Source organism: Acromyrmex echinatior, chromosome 1 (genome assembly GCF_024713525.1).
Source record: "Acromyrmex echinatior isolate Ae372 chromosome 1, ASM2471352v2, whole genome shotgun sequence".
Taxonomy (NCBI): domain Eukaryota; kingdom Metazoa; phylum Arthropoda; class Insecta; order Hymenoptera; family Formicidae; genus Acromyrmex; species Acromyrmex echinatior.
The window spans coordinates 9510653-9525771 of record NC_141852.1 but is presented as its reverse complement, the minus strand read 5'-3'; the positions used below and the strand labels follow the sequence as shown (position 1 = coordinate 9525771).

General features: G+C 29.0%; 3 protein-coding genes across 11 annotated transcripts in view; 2 read left to right on the top strand and 1 right to left on the bottom strand.

Annotated features, from left to right (window-relative positions):
- Window positions 1–7914, top strand: part of trol (terribly reduced optic lobes) — a 197604-nt gene extending 189690 nt beyond the window's left edge. For all 5 annotated transcript variants that reach the window (XM_087409407.1, XM_087409399.1, XM_087409394.1 and 2 more), the window contains 6 exons: window positions 672–1065; window positions 1812–2184; window positions 2499–2700; window positions 2959–3309; window positions 3817–4280; window positions 4958–7914. In XM_087409407.1, coding sequence (XP_087265533.1) covers window positions 672–1065; window positions 1812–2184; window positions 2499–2700; window positions 2959–3309; window positions 3817–4075 — 1579 coding nt within the window. In that variant the 3' untranslated portion in view covers window positions 4076–4280; window positions 4958–7914. The remainder of the gene's footprint in view (window positions 1–671; window positions 1066–1811; window positions 2185–2498; window positions 2701–2958; window positions 3310–3816; window positions 4281–4957) is intronic.
- A 195-nt stretch (window positions 7915–8109) lies between these two features.
- On the bottom strand, window positions 8110–10112 carry ste14 (isoprenylcysteine carboxylmethyltransferase ste14). 2 transcript variants are annotated; one of them, XM_011055910.2, is made up of 4 exons: window positions 9982–10112; window positions 9524–9892; window positions 8975–9454; window positions 8110–8892 (listed from the first exon to the last, which is right to left on the bottom strand). In XM_011055910.2, the coding sequence occupies exons 2-4, from the start codon at window positions 9833–9835 to the stop codon at window positions 8710–8712; spliced, it is 975 nt and encodes a 324-aa protein (XP_011054212.1). In that variant the 5' UTR covers window positions 9836–9892; window positions 9982–10112; the 3' UTR covers window positions 8110–8709. The 2 variants fall into 2 exon arrangements, with proteins under 2 accessions (XP_011054212.1, XP_011054211.1); XM_011055909.2 differs by having other exon boundaries at window positions 9524–10098.
- A 1658-nt stretch (window positions 10113–11770) lies between these two features.
- Window positions 11771–14506, top strand: pll (serine/threonine-protein kinase pelle). 4 transcript variants are annotated; one of them, XM_087409418.1, is made up of 6 exons: window positions 11780–11881; window positions 11981–12025; window positions 12148–12229; window positions 12485–13069; window positions 13314–13753; window positions 14028–14506. In XM_087409418.1, the coding sequence occupies exons 1-6, from the start codon at window positions 11852–11854 to the stop codon at window positions 14364–14366; spliced, it is 1521 nt and encodes a 506-aa protein (XP_087265544.1). In that variant the 5' UTR covers window positions 11780–11851; the 3' UTR covers window positions 14367–14506. The 4 variants fall into 4 exon arrangements, with proteins under 4 accessions (XP_011054209.1, XP_087265544.1, XP_087265541.1 ...); XM_087409415.1 differs by having other exon boundaries at window positions 11794–11879; window positions 11973–12025; XM_087409423.1 differs by lacking the exons at window positions 11780–11881; window positions 11981–12025 and having other exon boundaries at window positions 12485–12596; window positions 12664–13069.
- The last annotated feature ends 613 nt before the right edge of the window (window positions 14507–15119 follow it).

The following is a 15119-nucleotide window of genomic DNA, read 5'->3' as shown; positions in this document are numbered from 1 at the left end:
TAAGAATCTATATATATATATAATTATATATACATATATATATATATATATATATATATATATATATATATATATTATAAAAGAAAGAGATGTTTCACGTACGAAAAATCGTTTATATACTCAGCAGACTCATGCTATACGAATAAATATTTTTAAAGCAAATAAACGGAAGTTAATGTAATAAGTCACATACGTTAATTTAAGTTAATGTTTTATTCGATTTCATCACCTTGCATGTCGTAAAACGTTAAAAAAATATAAAACAAAGAGGTAAGTTTTAAGACAAAAACATTATTTATATATTTGTTTTTATAGTTTACTTAAACGAGCTTCTAAATGTTCATGTACATATACGTATGTATAAATCCTTTCCTGTCTATGTTCTTTTCAATCCTTTTGCACGTGTGCTTTCGTGTGCAAGTCGTAACAGATTTGATTGCCATTAAACTAATTTCAGTTAGCTTTCTTTTTTTATAAAAAGTATAAAGCAAAGAATAATTGAGTTATTCATATAAATATTTTACGCATAAGGAGGATAAAAACTAAAAGTGTGCAAATTGAGTTTTATAATAAACAAACTAAATGAAAGACTAACACACGGCATATATTACTTAAGATCCTTTGAAAATATAAAATAATATTTTTCTTATCTGTTCTATACCTAATTCTAGGCTTAAGGTAGCCATGAGTTTTAATCCGGTGGACTCTGGAGACGGAATCTTGATGTATTGTTCTCAAAATGACGAAGGCCTCGGAGATTTTGCAGCACTCGTGATAAAGGATAGGCATGTCGAGTTTCGCTTCGATATCGGCTCTGGAATAGCGGCAATAAAATCACCTCATCCCGTTCAACCTGGTGTATGGGCGCATGTGACGGTGAATCGAGATTTCAAGGATGCGAAACTGTCGGTGAATGGTGAACCATTTGTGGAGGGCAAGTCACTTGGAGCTGCGAGAACTATGAACCTAAATACGCCTCTTTATATCGGAGGGGTTGATCACAGAAGAATCACGATCAATCGAAACGTCGGTGTTGATCGTAGCTTCCGTGGATGCATAAGTGAAGTAAGCAAAATTATTGATTATTTAATTAGATATCAAACTCCGTAATTAGCTCTGTCTAATATTATTATTTAACAACAGCTTTATTAAAAAAAGAAATCATAATATCTCGTAATATTTTTTATTTTGAATTTGTAGAGCTTTCTGAAAAATGCCTTAATCTTCAAATTTTATGTTTTTTTTTTTTTAATGGAAATTATATAATGAAGATCTTAGAATACTTTAAAATTTATATTTTATATATATATATATATGTAATTTTAGAAAATATCTACCTAAAAAGACTGTTTCTCATTATTTCTGAAAAGTGTTTTCAATTCATTATATAATTTCCAAAAAAAAAATCAGAGAAATTTTTTATAAAATAATAAAATCATATAAAAATTCTAAAAAATTTAGAGATACATACACTTATAAAAATCGTTAAAAATTATATGATAAATTTCAGGAAAAATTTTTGCCAAAGAAATTTTCTATGAAATCTAAAAAACATTTCTTCTAAAAATATTAGTGTAAATAAAATAAGAAGCTTATTTTTTATTTTGATATCCGACATTTAATATATTTTGTTACTTTACCTAACTAAATTAATGAGGGCTTTCCAATAAAATCTTAAAGAAAAGCTATATTTATAAGAAATAACTTAAAGTATTACAATAAGACGAAAATATATAATAATTAACAAATTTCATCGCAATAGAGAAGAAGAAATTCCATTTTTAATGGATATTTGTTAAATTATATTATAGCTCGAAGTTTCGTCAGTCAGTTTGGATATAATGAAGTCATCAATCGACGCGGCTAATATCGAGGACTGTTCAGAGCCTCATCCGAATCAAACAATGATTCATACTACTATCACTACTCCAGCATCCACGCAACCACCGACAACGTTGTACTATCCTTGTTCATCGAACCCTTGCATCCATGGTCAGTGTCAAAATTTAAACGATGATTATTCGTGTACATGCGAATACGGATACGCAGGCAGAAACTGCGAGAAGATGCAAAAGCAATGTGAATTTCTTACCCCATGTAGAAACAGTGGTACTTGTACAGATCTTCATGACTCCTACAAATGCGATTGTCGTCTTGGTTATAACGGGCAAAATTGCGAAAAGTGTGAGTACGAAAAATATGTATACTATTTATTATATCTAAATTATAATTAATTGTGCAAAAAAAATTAATTTCCTAAATTTTTAAAAATACATGTGTATGTAAAAAAAAGACGAAAATTATTTCTCGTAAACGCTTGTATATAATATATAGGTCTCTTTATATAAGATACGTTATAAAAAGTGTCATAATAATTAAAACATAGTTAAATATGATTTAATTATATTATATTAGAATTGTATATTTAAAATGTGTAATAAAATAATTAAAAAAATAGAAATAAAATAATTATGAATAATGTGATTATATACTTATAGTGGCAGAGATTACGTACGATGTTGCTTTCAAAGGAGATGGCTGGCTGGAACTAGACAGATCTGTTATGATGCACGAAGAAGAGCGTGAGGTTTTTGGTCTCGAGATCAGCACTAATAAGAGTTACGGATTGATTATGTGGCATGGTCAAACGCCGAACGATCTAACTCCCGATGATTACATCGCTGTTGCTGTAGTAGATGGGTAAGCAATACCGAGCGTACTTTAATAACATTTATAATCTATTTTCACTATTTTTTTAAATTTAATTGAATTGAAAAATTGCATTTTCTTATTTAAAATTTTGAATTGAGCAGTATTCTCACGATACGTTTAAAGACTAAATACGTTTAAAGACTAAAAACTAAATTTTTTTTTAATTGAAAGGCATAGAACCGTCCGTTATTCTAATTTTAAGACATTTTGAATCTTTGTATATTTATACTATTTTTGTGTTCCCAGATACGTGGAGTATCAATACAACTTGGGCTCTGGTCCTGCTGTAATTCGCATCACCGCCCAGCGCGTCGATGACGGGGAACGACACAGGATAATCCTGAAACGTCAAAGAAGCGACGGTAGCATCGAACTGAATGGAGAACATACCGAAAGCGGTGTCAGTGACGGACTTCAGCAAATTCTTGATGCAAGGGGTAACGTTTACTTGGGTGGTTTACCTGATTATGCAATGACTTACGGTAAATATCACGACGGATTCTCCGGTTGCATTTATACGCTGGAGGTGCAGGACTCAGGGGCTATCGATATCGGCGAGAAGGCCATCAAGGGAGTAAATGTCTCCCCATGCACCAGGTAAACATTGCACCAAAATAAAAAAAAACATTTTTTCTCCAAATTTCATAGTATTAGTAGTACAGTATTTTTTTATATTAAAAAAATCATTTCTACTATTTGAAGCTAATTTCTTCTTACAGATCTTTAGATTTTTATTAGTAAATTTAACAATTTAGATTATAACAATAATAGTTAACTCAACAAATGATACACAAAATTTGATTTTTAATTACTTGCCAGTAATCTAATGAATTGTATTCTAAAATTTTTAGAGTGAATCTCATTCTGAAAAGTGAAATTTCATTCTTAAAGATTTTAAATTGAGTTACTTTTTTTAAAGATTGATTCACTTTTTACTGTTTAGAGTGAAATTTCACTCCAAAGAATTTAGAGAAAGAAAAAATTATTCAAACAATATATTAATTGTTCAAATAATTTCTACAATTCATTAGAAATATGAAAATTATATGCGGTAACGTTTGAACTGACTAACATCATTGGATATTTATTTCGCATGCTGCTCAGAGTAAGATGGATACCATCTTCGCTAGTATTCACAGATGCGGATGCGGATGGATTCGATGCGTTTGTACCACCGCCGCCGGTGAACATTATTCATCCGAAACCCGCGTCCAATCTTGCCGCGTATGACATGACAAGTTATTCATTATTAATTATACTTCAAAATCTCATCGCTTTGACTAGGGACATTAAGGAACAAAGTGTACTTCTCACGCTGTTATGCGTAGACGCAGTTAACGTTTTCAACGGCTTGTTAAGCTAAATGAATAGAACATTATCGATTTCACTTGTCGGAAATACACATTTCCCTTTAGACCAAATCATGTTATTATCAAATCATGCTGCAAATGTACAGTACTCTTTAAAGGGTGTGTATTTCTGCGAGTTTGCATAATATGTACAGTTAATAAACTTGTAAATTATTTAATGCTTAACACCGACGTTGGAAGTAACACGGTGAAATTACGGTACGTCACTTTTCTATCATTTCTTTCTTCTGTTACAAATATTAATGTCGACATTCATTACTAATGCATAATATGTAAACTTGTTTTTAAATTAATACTGAACAAAATTCTTGTAATATCTCATAATATTTTAAAAAATTTATCATATTTTAACTTTTAGAAGACGAAGATCTGTTTTTGAAATCTATAACTTTTTCTTAAATAATAAGATTTGTTATGATTCATTATTTTTTATTGTATTTCTTATCTCAAAATACAATATGAGTATAAAAAATACAATATACTGTATCTGCACCACTATAATGGATTTCTCGTTCTATAAAAGTTAAATTTATAAAGATTTCTAAAAAAAATATCTTAAATTTTTTTTACGATTTTTTAACGATTTTCCAAGTTTCTTTCAGAAATCAGAAAAATTTTAGAAGTCTTAAAATATTTCAGAATTTACATATATGAAAAATTCTAAAAATGTAGATTTTCTTAGCATTTCTGAAAAATGGTCTAATTCATATAAAAAAAATCTGAGAAATTTTTTAAAAGTTTTTAAAAAGTTATAAAATTATACAGAACTCTAAAAAATTTTTAAATTTACATAAAAGTTATGAAAAATTATATGAAGAATTCTAAGAAAAATTTTTATGAAAGTATTTATTAATCTTATGTTTTTTATTTTGCAGTGATCGAACTGATAGACTTCCTACACGCGGTGACCTCGAAAGATATTGAATAGAAGATTCGCATTTACATCTAAAAAATATACCGCGAATTCATATCACTTACGAGCGGTTATAGCGTTGATGTAAATGTCGTGTTTAAAGCCAAATATGTTAAATTTTTCATACATATCTAATATTTTGAGAACATTAGAAATATGAAGGATCAAAAGCAAATCTGTTATCACAGCTAATCAAACGTTGTCGAAATATTGTGTAATATATTAAAGACGCAACTTTTCGATTAAAGCTATTTGATTTGATGAGGAATTCTGCATATACACAAAAATCGAAAAGTAAAACGTATTTAAAATGCATGTACTCCTTTGATGATTTATCATGAACGACCTGAGGTAACATGTGAAAGATACGAAAGTAACTATTGCTAAACGAGCAACAAAACAATTTTATATCCATAGATATACAGAGTCTATCTGCACTAATATATTGCTATTGATATTTTATAATAACTATAACGTTTTATATCGCTTTATTTGTACAAAACGAGTAGATACAATTCAATTCGCAAAAAACAAATCATTATTTTAAAAGCGACAGAATTTCAGATTTATGCATTATTCTCATCTAGAAGAATTCTTCATTTACTATCAGTTGCAATATAAATACAAGAAGAATATAGCAATTAAGCTTCTCATGTCTTTCCTGTTTCTCCTCATTCTGTTTCATGTACTCAACCGCTTCGCGGTATCTTATTTTTGCGAATCAGCTAAACGACTTTGAGCAGCTGATACAGTGACTGATACGAAAGGAAAATGTGTTGATAACGATAAAGTACATAGTTATAATTTTTCACTGCCACGTGCTGATTTATTCATATTTATAATACGATAATAAAGTTCTGCGTTGTATAAGAAATAAATCCTATTATTCACTAGTGTATGAGTGTAATCAAAGCTTTACTAACTTTTGATATATCTGCCGTTATTATATCAGAAAGACAATAAATTCTCGTCACAGTCATTTCGTTATAGAAACGATATTAACAACTTTTCTATAATCGATATTAGGTATCGAATTTTTACACTTGAAAAGAGAATGCACATTTATATATTTATAATGCGAAATGCATAAGTTACTCTCTATTAATATCTGAAAAACGAGAACCTTGGAACAAAATACATACATCAACAATCAAATATAGAGGATTGATGAACTTGATTGATTCTTCGAATCCAGATTGCACTCATACCATGATGAATACTTATCATTTACTGTTTATAATTATGCATGTAGGTGCTTAAATGTGATTTTTAATGCAAGGGAATAACAGGCGAATAATCAAGGATAAATGAATAAGTAATTGAATGGTATCATCGAACGTACGTTTTTTTTATTAAAAGAATTTAATCAGACTGCGTGATATGTAAACGAAGAAAGTTACACACGAGAGAATAGTGATAGGAATAAGAATGGCGTAAGTAAAAAATGTGTGTTGCTACATATATAAAATTTATATCGAATAGATTATGAAAAACTCGCGTATAAAGTAAACAGTAATTAGCGTTCTCTAATATTCTCTATATTTGAGACTTTATGAAAGTAAAACGTACAATTTGATAATAATAATTGTTCGGCCATCAATTTATCATCTCTATCTACGCAATATATTGATAATTTATAGATTATAATTTTCCAAATATCAGTTAAAGTGCAATATTTACTATATAAAATAACATTTTATTGTATTCTCAACGATTAAAACAATTGATTTTAATCTTCTTAACTCATTGAATTATATTAGATATACTTACAGAGACAGAATATTTTAACATATCAGCTTGCCGCATAATTAATCTTCAATTAAATACGTTTTCTCTACAGTATCCATGTTCAATATACTTTTATGAGTTTGTCATTTTTCTACTTTTTACTTTGTCATGTGATTATATTTATTTCGTCAAAAAGTATCATCTAATTTATACAAACAATTATACTTTTCAATGATCTTCGTACAGAGTATCCCAGTTTAATCTAGTTAATTTTCTCCAAAATTATTGATGGTACAAAAAGATGATTTTAGAAAATGGAACAGTCTCAAGGGAAATGCATTTTGGTCACGTTTTTTTTTTCTTCTAATGTGAAGTGAAGACCTTCACATCCTTAATTTCGGCGTCTCCATCGAAGAAAAAATTGTAATCAAAATATGTTCTCCTTGAAACCGTTCCACTTTTATTAGAAACTTTTTTTATATCACTAATAATTTTGAAAAATGTAATTGGATTCATTAAAATAGAACACTCTGCATAACATACATAATATGCATAACATACTGTAATATGTGCGTTGCCGATATTTAATGTTTCGTTAATGTATTCCTTACGATACGTAATTCGATTAATAAACTAAAATTATTGCGGATAATGAAAAAAGAATGTCATTAAACGAGATATTGCCTTTAGATATTATTTGAAAAACGGAATACTGAAATAATATATCATAGCTCCTGTGGAATTTTCTACGTTCGCTATGATTCTATTATAACACATTGTAAATGATCATGTACAGAAAAAAACCGATGCATATACTTGTACAATTATATTCTAACATACCTTAATCGTACACCGACATCGAATGAACGCTTTTTGATGTTTATGCAAACGTTAGTTACGTAATAATGTAATATGTATGTATATTGCATTATTTGTACAGGGTGCAATAACAAATATTCCGGTCTGAAATGCCTTTTTTACGCGACTGCGGCGTTTGGATGTGAATAATGTCAGTGGCATCCTAATTAGAACAATTAGGAGCAATGTTTCAAGTATGGTAATAGCTAATATTGCTCCACCCTGTATTATAAAATCATACTGAAAGTATCTACCATAATATATATATGTAGTCTATTGTTATAAAAATTCTTCAAAGAAAATGAGACAATAAATTATAATTTTGCTAACAAACTGTGTGCTTTTATCTCATTGTGAATATTTTTATGAATAATTAATAATTTGTAATTATTTAATTCTAAACAAAGATTTTAAGGCTCCTGAGTATTCACTCCAGCCATATTGAATCATAAGCGAGAAATGTGTCATAAGTGACACATTGATTTTTCTTGCAATTTGTAAATAAAGAGAATTTGGATGAAATGAATATTTTATAAAAAACGTTTTATTAATAAAATTGAATATTCATTGTACAAAGACATATAATGATAAAAACTACGTACTGATACATATATATACCACTAGACTCCAAAGACAACCTTAACAAGCGTTTATTTACATAATTTTACAAAACTTACATATTATTTTTATATTATATTATTTTTATATTATACTAGTATATATCGTAAATGCTAAATGTAACAATTACGATATTAAACCTGAGTTTCCCATTCATATAAAAAATTTTAAGACAAAAAATTTACGACTAGACAAGTAAATGTGTAAATTGGCATCAATACATTATAATATGTATACATAAATGTATAATTACATATCACAATTAAAATTATTTAAATAATAAATGAAGACAAAACGGATTAGTGAAAATTAATAAATTATTCTCAAAATTATATATATATATATATATATATATATATATATATATATATACACACACACAAATTTTTCTAAATGTAGATTCTTATATGACTAATTAATCTAATCTCGTCTTCTACAAACATACAAAATGCGTTCTTTTTTATCTGTTAGATCTTTTTATAAAATATATGACTACACTAGCACAGGATGCTATGAATTAATCTTATATCCAGAAATAAATGGAAGCCCAGTACCTACTTTTTTTTGGTATTGAACATAGTCTTCACCGAAGAAACTTAATAAAGTCATTTCTTCAATCAGAACACGATCATGGAAAAAACTCCATGACATCAGTGCGTATGCAAAGAGGCATAGTGGATTTTGAAGTATTAACTGGAATAAAAATTTATGAATATTAATTAAAAATTAAGTATAGAACCAAATGTTTAATTGTAAAAAGTTTATGATATCTCACCTGTGTTCCTATGGACCAATAAAACCATCCTACATAACTAGGATGTCTGCAAAGATTATATACACCATGTGTAACAAGCTCATGATTGTTCCTTCTTTCATTTTGCACAACATGATTAAAATTGTGTCTTGCTGTGCACATTGCTAATTTTCTTAAAATTTCACCAGAAATGCATAACATTAAACCAAAATAACACACAAAGGAAGGTCTTTTCATTAAGTTGAAATAATGCCTCTCTATGATAAACTCCATCCAACTGAGACATGCTGCTATCCCATATGCTACGCTATGATTAAGGATGAAACTGTCGATCGACAATGCAGCTGGATTTGACCAGGCAATAGCTAAAAATTCCGTATAATGAAAACTCGCTAATACTGTTGTATAAATGCCAAACACCTGCCATGATGGTGGAGCATTGATTGACACTAAAATACCAATTCCAAAGATATATCCAAGAAATAATGCTCTGATTGCAACCTGTAAAAAACATAATACCTTTAGCACATAAAATTTTAAGTAATACAACATGATAATGAGATAACTTACTTGATAAGCAAAACCACGAAATGCCAGCAATGCGGACACATTTATGAGAACGTACTGTACCGCATGTAAAAGCCAAATATTTGTAAAATATGCGACATAAATATCGAATCCTAACCTGAATTGCAGTTCAGGGAAAAGGGAGATTAAACTTGCTGTAATAAAGCAGAATAAACTGAGAGCTCCTTCGCGACACATCTTTCTCACGAACCCTCGATACTTTTGAAATGATAAACGATAGTCACGATAAACAACTTGACAACATATCCAACTCTCCAACAAATTCTCAACTATTTGTAGTAATTCATGGCTCATACATTTTTTTTATAATAGAAATCTTGCTTTATATTGGCAGTAATATATTGCTTAACACTGTCAAATAGGAAGAATTAAAAGACAAACTTTTTAAAAAGACAATATAAGAGCAAGGCAATCAAAATTATTGAACAAAAAGTCCTTACGTCAAACTTCTCTTTCTCTCTATTTTGTCGATCACCGCACTCTGTACTCTGCACTGCAGTTGACTGCAGTGCCGTCACGTCTGTAATGGTCAGTACTGTCAGTGATCAATGACTATCTTTACGACTCGATTTACGCTAAAATTATAAAATCGATCTTATGAAACTGACCAATCACAGTCATTCCTTTCTTCAGAGGAATTAGCAGTTTTATAATCGATGATATTATAACATCCAATGAATTCATTGTTCATTGCTCAAGTTATATCCCTCTGATAAGTCTTAAAAGCATCAGGATTCCATTTAAAATAATGCTTAGATTGCAAACTGTCATTGTTATTGCATATCTTATTTATAAATCTTTGAATCTGGTTGCTTTTAACTGTGTTGTCACTCTATCTTTAAAACTCTGCATTATTTCCGACTTTCTAGCAAGCATTTCTTCTAATTGTTTAATTTTTCTCATATGTTTGTTCAACTTTAACAACACGTCTTTATTTTTTATATGTTGCGCTTCTACTTTAGCTGACATTCGTTTAATTTTTTTTTCAGTTTCTTTTTAAGTTTCTCAATTTTTATCATTTTATGCTCAAAATTAATTGATTCTTTTACATGCCTTTCTAGTTTCTTGTTTTTTTTCTTTTACATCATCGACTCTTATAGCATTTTTATTTGCGAGATTTATCTCGAGCTTTCGTTTTTTATTTTTTTCATAACGTACAATGCATAGTGGGAATCAATCAATCGAAATCCTTCTTTTTTAGAGAATGGGAGGAAAGGAAAGATTCTGATTAGTTGTTTCGCTTATGCACTATGCGTTATGCGTTATGCAAAAGTTTGTGCTGCGACCTTTAGGGGCTTCGTATCATAAAAGGAACAGGAAACAGAGAACAGAGAATAAGAATTTCAACCTATCAAAAACTGTGTATTCCACAATATATAATTTCTGATAGGTTCAAGTTAGCTCGGATTCTCATACGGGCAACAGTGCTTTACCGAATGCTGATTGATGAAAAATGGGTGATGGGGATAAATTTTATAACCAGCTTTTCACCAATCAGCGCTCTATGTCAAAGAGCTGTTGTCTGTATGAGAATCCAGGTTTATCCAGGTTTTCTATTCCCTATTCCTTTTATTGTGCGGAGCCCCTTGAGGCTTAAACACAATAGGCACAGGCAATAACACAGGGAATAACGAGCTGTCCAATCAGAGCTCTGGGATATAATATCGAACTTACACATCAGAGTTCTGATAGAACGATTATTGTGTTTAAGCCTTTACCGTTGAAACCGCCCGTACACTACCGCCAGTACATCCATTTTCAGTTTGGGAACTGACTACATACATTTTCTGACACTATCGATAAAATCGTATCGTGAACAGTAGATGTGATTTGTCTCTGTACTAAATCCTCAGGATGGAAGCATGCCAATTATTTTTCACGTATCCCGAACCATCGACAAGATACTAATAAAAACTCTCCCTGGGCAAATTTTCGTGACTATATATTATATAGAAGGTGTATAAGTAAATACGCATATTTTTAATGATATATTATCTTTTACATTTTGCCGAAAAATTACAATTTTTCCTCTGCAGTTATCATCTCTATTGATAATCAAACTCGGATGATATTATTAAAATCATAATTTTAAATAAAAATCGAGTATTATTAAATTTTAAACATATATGTACATATCTACAAAATTAATAAATTATAAAATTAGTACTGTATTACTAGTATTCTTTAATCACTTAAATTTTAACAGGTACGCGAATTTCCATAAGCGCTGACCGTCTTTAACAGCATCTTGTCGGTGCTCTTGATAATCACGATCTTGCACGGTTTATCTTTTCTCTTTTTCTTTTCAACATGAAGAGAAAAGGAAGAAAGATAAACCGTGTAAGAATTTTAGCTAAAAAGAACAGACCTAATATCTCGGTGACATGTCAGTGTGACATGCTACTATATATTTTTCTTCAATTTTTTTAAGAATTGCAGAATACAGATGTTACAATTTTTGTAATGATGTCAACAATTTTAATGGTATTATATTAATAACATATATCGCTGTAACGTATGTATATTATATATAATGTATATTATAATACGATGATTATTACTTATATTTCGTAATTTGTGAAACGACAACAATGGACAACATCAAGTACATTTATCATTTGCCATTTTCCGAACGATCAGAATTTTGTAAAATTATGAACCAAAATGATAAATGGGAGGAGCTGGCAGGTATGTTAGCAGGCAATTTCTTGAAAAATATATGTTTGTTTCATGCTAATCTATTTGTTTATTATTAATCTATTCATCTCATTTAACTGCTTTCATGATTCTGTATTATATTATACTTACTTTTTAATATTTCTCCAGTTTTGCTTAGTAATAGCCAATTGTTTTTAATAGAATGTACAATAATTTGTATATTATGTGTAAAGCTAGTACTTTTATATATAGTTACCTTTTTTTATATTAATGTAATGTTGATAGGTATTTGGATGCAATATGATGTTTTAACGATACAGAGTTTAAGAAAGGAGAAAAATCCCACAGATGAACTCTTGACGCTATGGGGCCATTTCAATCATACAATAGCAGAATTGTTTGTATTATTGTCCAGAATGCAACATTATCAGGCAATGGTGCCTTTATTACCTTTTGTTGAACAGAGATTTCATCGGCTTTTCTACAATGGAGAAGCCAATTTGCAAAATATGTCACGCAAGCAATTGGTCAACAAAAATACTAAAGATTTAAAGATTGGTACACAAAACTTTAACCAACGTGCACTGCCGCAGCAAAGTGTCAATAAAATTTTTAATCAACCAACGGCACAATTGGGTATTAGTCCAAGCAACTCAAATAATTTATTGGTAGCTTCTCCAGCAGCTGCTGCTGTTTTCTTACCATCTCCACAAAATACTGGTAGCAATGAAAAAAAGATCAATGAATCACCATTACCGAAAACAGAAACTACTTTGCCACAAGCAAGTTATAGTGAACTGGCTATTGCCACGGATGGATGGAATCAGCATAATATATTAGGAAAAGGTGGTTTTGGAATAGTATACAAAGGTATATATTATCTAATTTATATTAACATGTAGCTTAATATTTAAAAAATATGACAAAGATTAAAGAAGACTTTAAAAAAATATGAATTGAATAGTTAATTTTTAATTAAATAGCACTGAATTTTTTTCAATGTATATTTGTTATACACATTCTAATTGACTTTGTACAAAAAGAGGATTAGCAGAATATCTGATTAAAAAGAATTATTTATTTATTAACTTATATTTATGTTCATATATTATAGGCTTTTGGAAAAATACCGATGTTGCAATAAAGAAAATCCGACAAAAAGGGTCTGATTCAGATGAAAGTTACATATTGCAACTCCAGCAATCATTGAAAGAAATAAAGATTTTGAATTCTCGTACTCATGAAAATATCTTACCTCTATATGCATACAGTTTTGGTGGCGAAGCACCATGCTTGGTTTATCAGTTAATGAAAAATGGGTCTTTGGAAGATAGACTGCTATTAAGACAAAAGACTAAAGCGTTAACATGGATGCAAAGACATGAAATTGCTAAAGGTATAGCGCGCGGATTACAATACTTGCATACTATCGGTGACAAACCATTAATTCACGGTGATATTAAGAGCGCAAATATTTTATTGGATAAAAATTTCGAGCCTAGGATTGGCGATTTTGGTTTAGCACGGGAAGGTCTTGAAAGAGACAGTATGAAGGTAAATAATTAGATGCTAAAAAATTACGAGACTTTCTTAGATTTTATGATTATTTAAGAAAATATATATTTAAAAATATATTAAAAGATATATATAATATATTAAAAAATATGTTAAAAAATAATATATTAAAAAAATATATTAAAAAATTTCTGATATGATAAGCAATTATTCTAAAAAATTATTGATAAAGTATATTTTATCAATAATTTTTTTTATTGTTAATATAATATACACAATGTAATTAATAATTATAAATATTAATAATTATTAGATCAGCAGAATTCATGGTACAAGACCTTACCTGCCGGAAGAATTTTTACGTGACAAAAAATTATCTACAAAAATAGACACTTATAGTTACGGTATAGTCTTATTCGAAATGGCGACTGGTCTTCGGGCTTACGATGATATACGCCCTGAGAAATTGTTAGTAGATTTAATTGAAGCTTGGAAGGATAAAGACATTTCTTTATTGATAGACAATAAAGCTGGTGAAGAAAACAAGCAAGTTTATAAGAATTTAATATCTATAGGAAAATGGTGTGCTAATGGATTGGCACAAAATCGACCTGAAATGATACTTGTATTTCAGACATTGAATGATTTATGAAATTTAATATTGGATGATATATTGTGAAAATATATATCATTGTTATGAAACATAATTATATGTATTATACATATATTCGTTATATATTGTCAGTTTTACTGACAAATTTTAATTTTACAAAATAAAATTCATTAACAATTTATCTTATTATTTTTATCTAAAAAAATTCAAATAAATGGACTATTAACTAAAGGAGTGTTTATATTGGTCGTAATCGTATGCCATATGTCGTAATCCGAAAGAATTGACTAATCACAGTCGAGGATTCCTCTCTCATTCGATGAATAAGAAGGAAATATTCGAAGATGATTGATCAATTTTTAAAGGTTATAGCATAAAGATTATACGGCACACGATTACGACCAATATAAACGCTCCCTAAATTATATTCAATACAAAGAAAAAATATTTTTATTATGCTTTATGTTTTCCGACCAACTTCGTATTTTATTACTTGTTGTAAAAGTAAATGTTAAAACAATTTTTTTATAATATATAAAACAAATAAATAAGCTTAAAATTAAAATATAAAAACGGTTACACAATAATATTCTTTTTTTAACATAATGCAAGAAGAAAGAGACCTTAGTGGAATACCCACGTTTACATTCAATCTTACTACATTATTTTGTACCATTACAACTTATATAATTAATTTTTTATTAAATTTTTTATTAGCTCGGGAAAAACTTTCATATATAATTATATAAAATTATATATAATTATATATAAATATCCATATATATATATATA

Coding starts and splice junctions, on each gene's coding strand:
- pll (XM_087409415.1), top strand. CDS start 11,852: ATGAAGAGAAAAGGAAGAAAGATAAACC. Junction 13,070..13,313: donor TTTTGGAATAGTATACAAAG/GTATATATTATC, acceptor CATATATTATAG/GCTTTTGGAAAAATACCGAT. Junction 13,754..14,027: donor TTGAAAGAGACAGTATGAAG/GTAAATAATTAG, acceptor AATAATTATTAG/ATCAGCAGAATTCATGGTAC.
- ste14 (XM_011055910.2), bottom strand. CDS start 9,835: ATGAGCCATGAATTACTACAAATAGTTGAGAATTTGTTGGAGAGTTGG. Junction 9,455..9,523: donor TTCGTGGTTTTGCTTATCAA/GTAAGTTATCTC, acceptor TGTTTTTTACAG/GTTGCAATCAGAGCATTATT. Junction 8,893..8,974: donor ATTGGTCCATAGGAACACAG/GTGAGATATCAT, acceptor TTTTTATTCCAG/TTAATACTTCAAAATCCACT.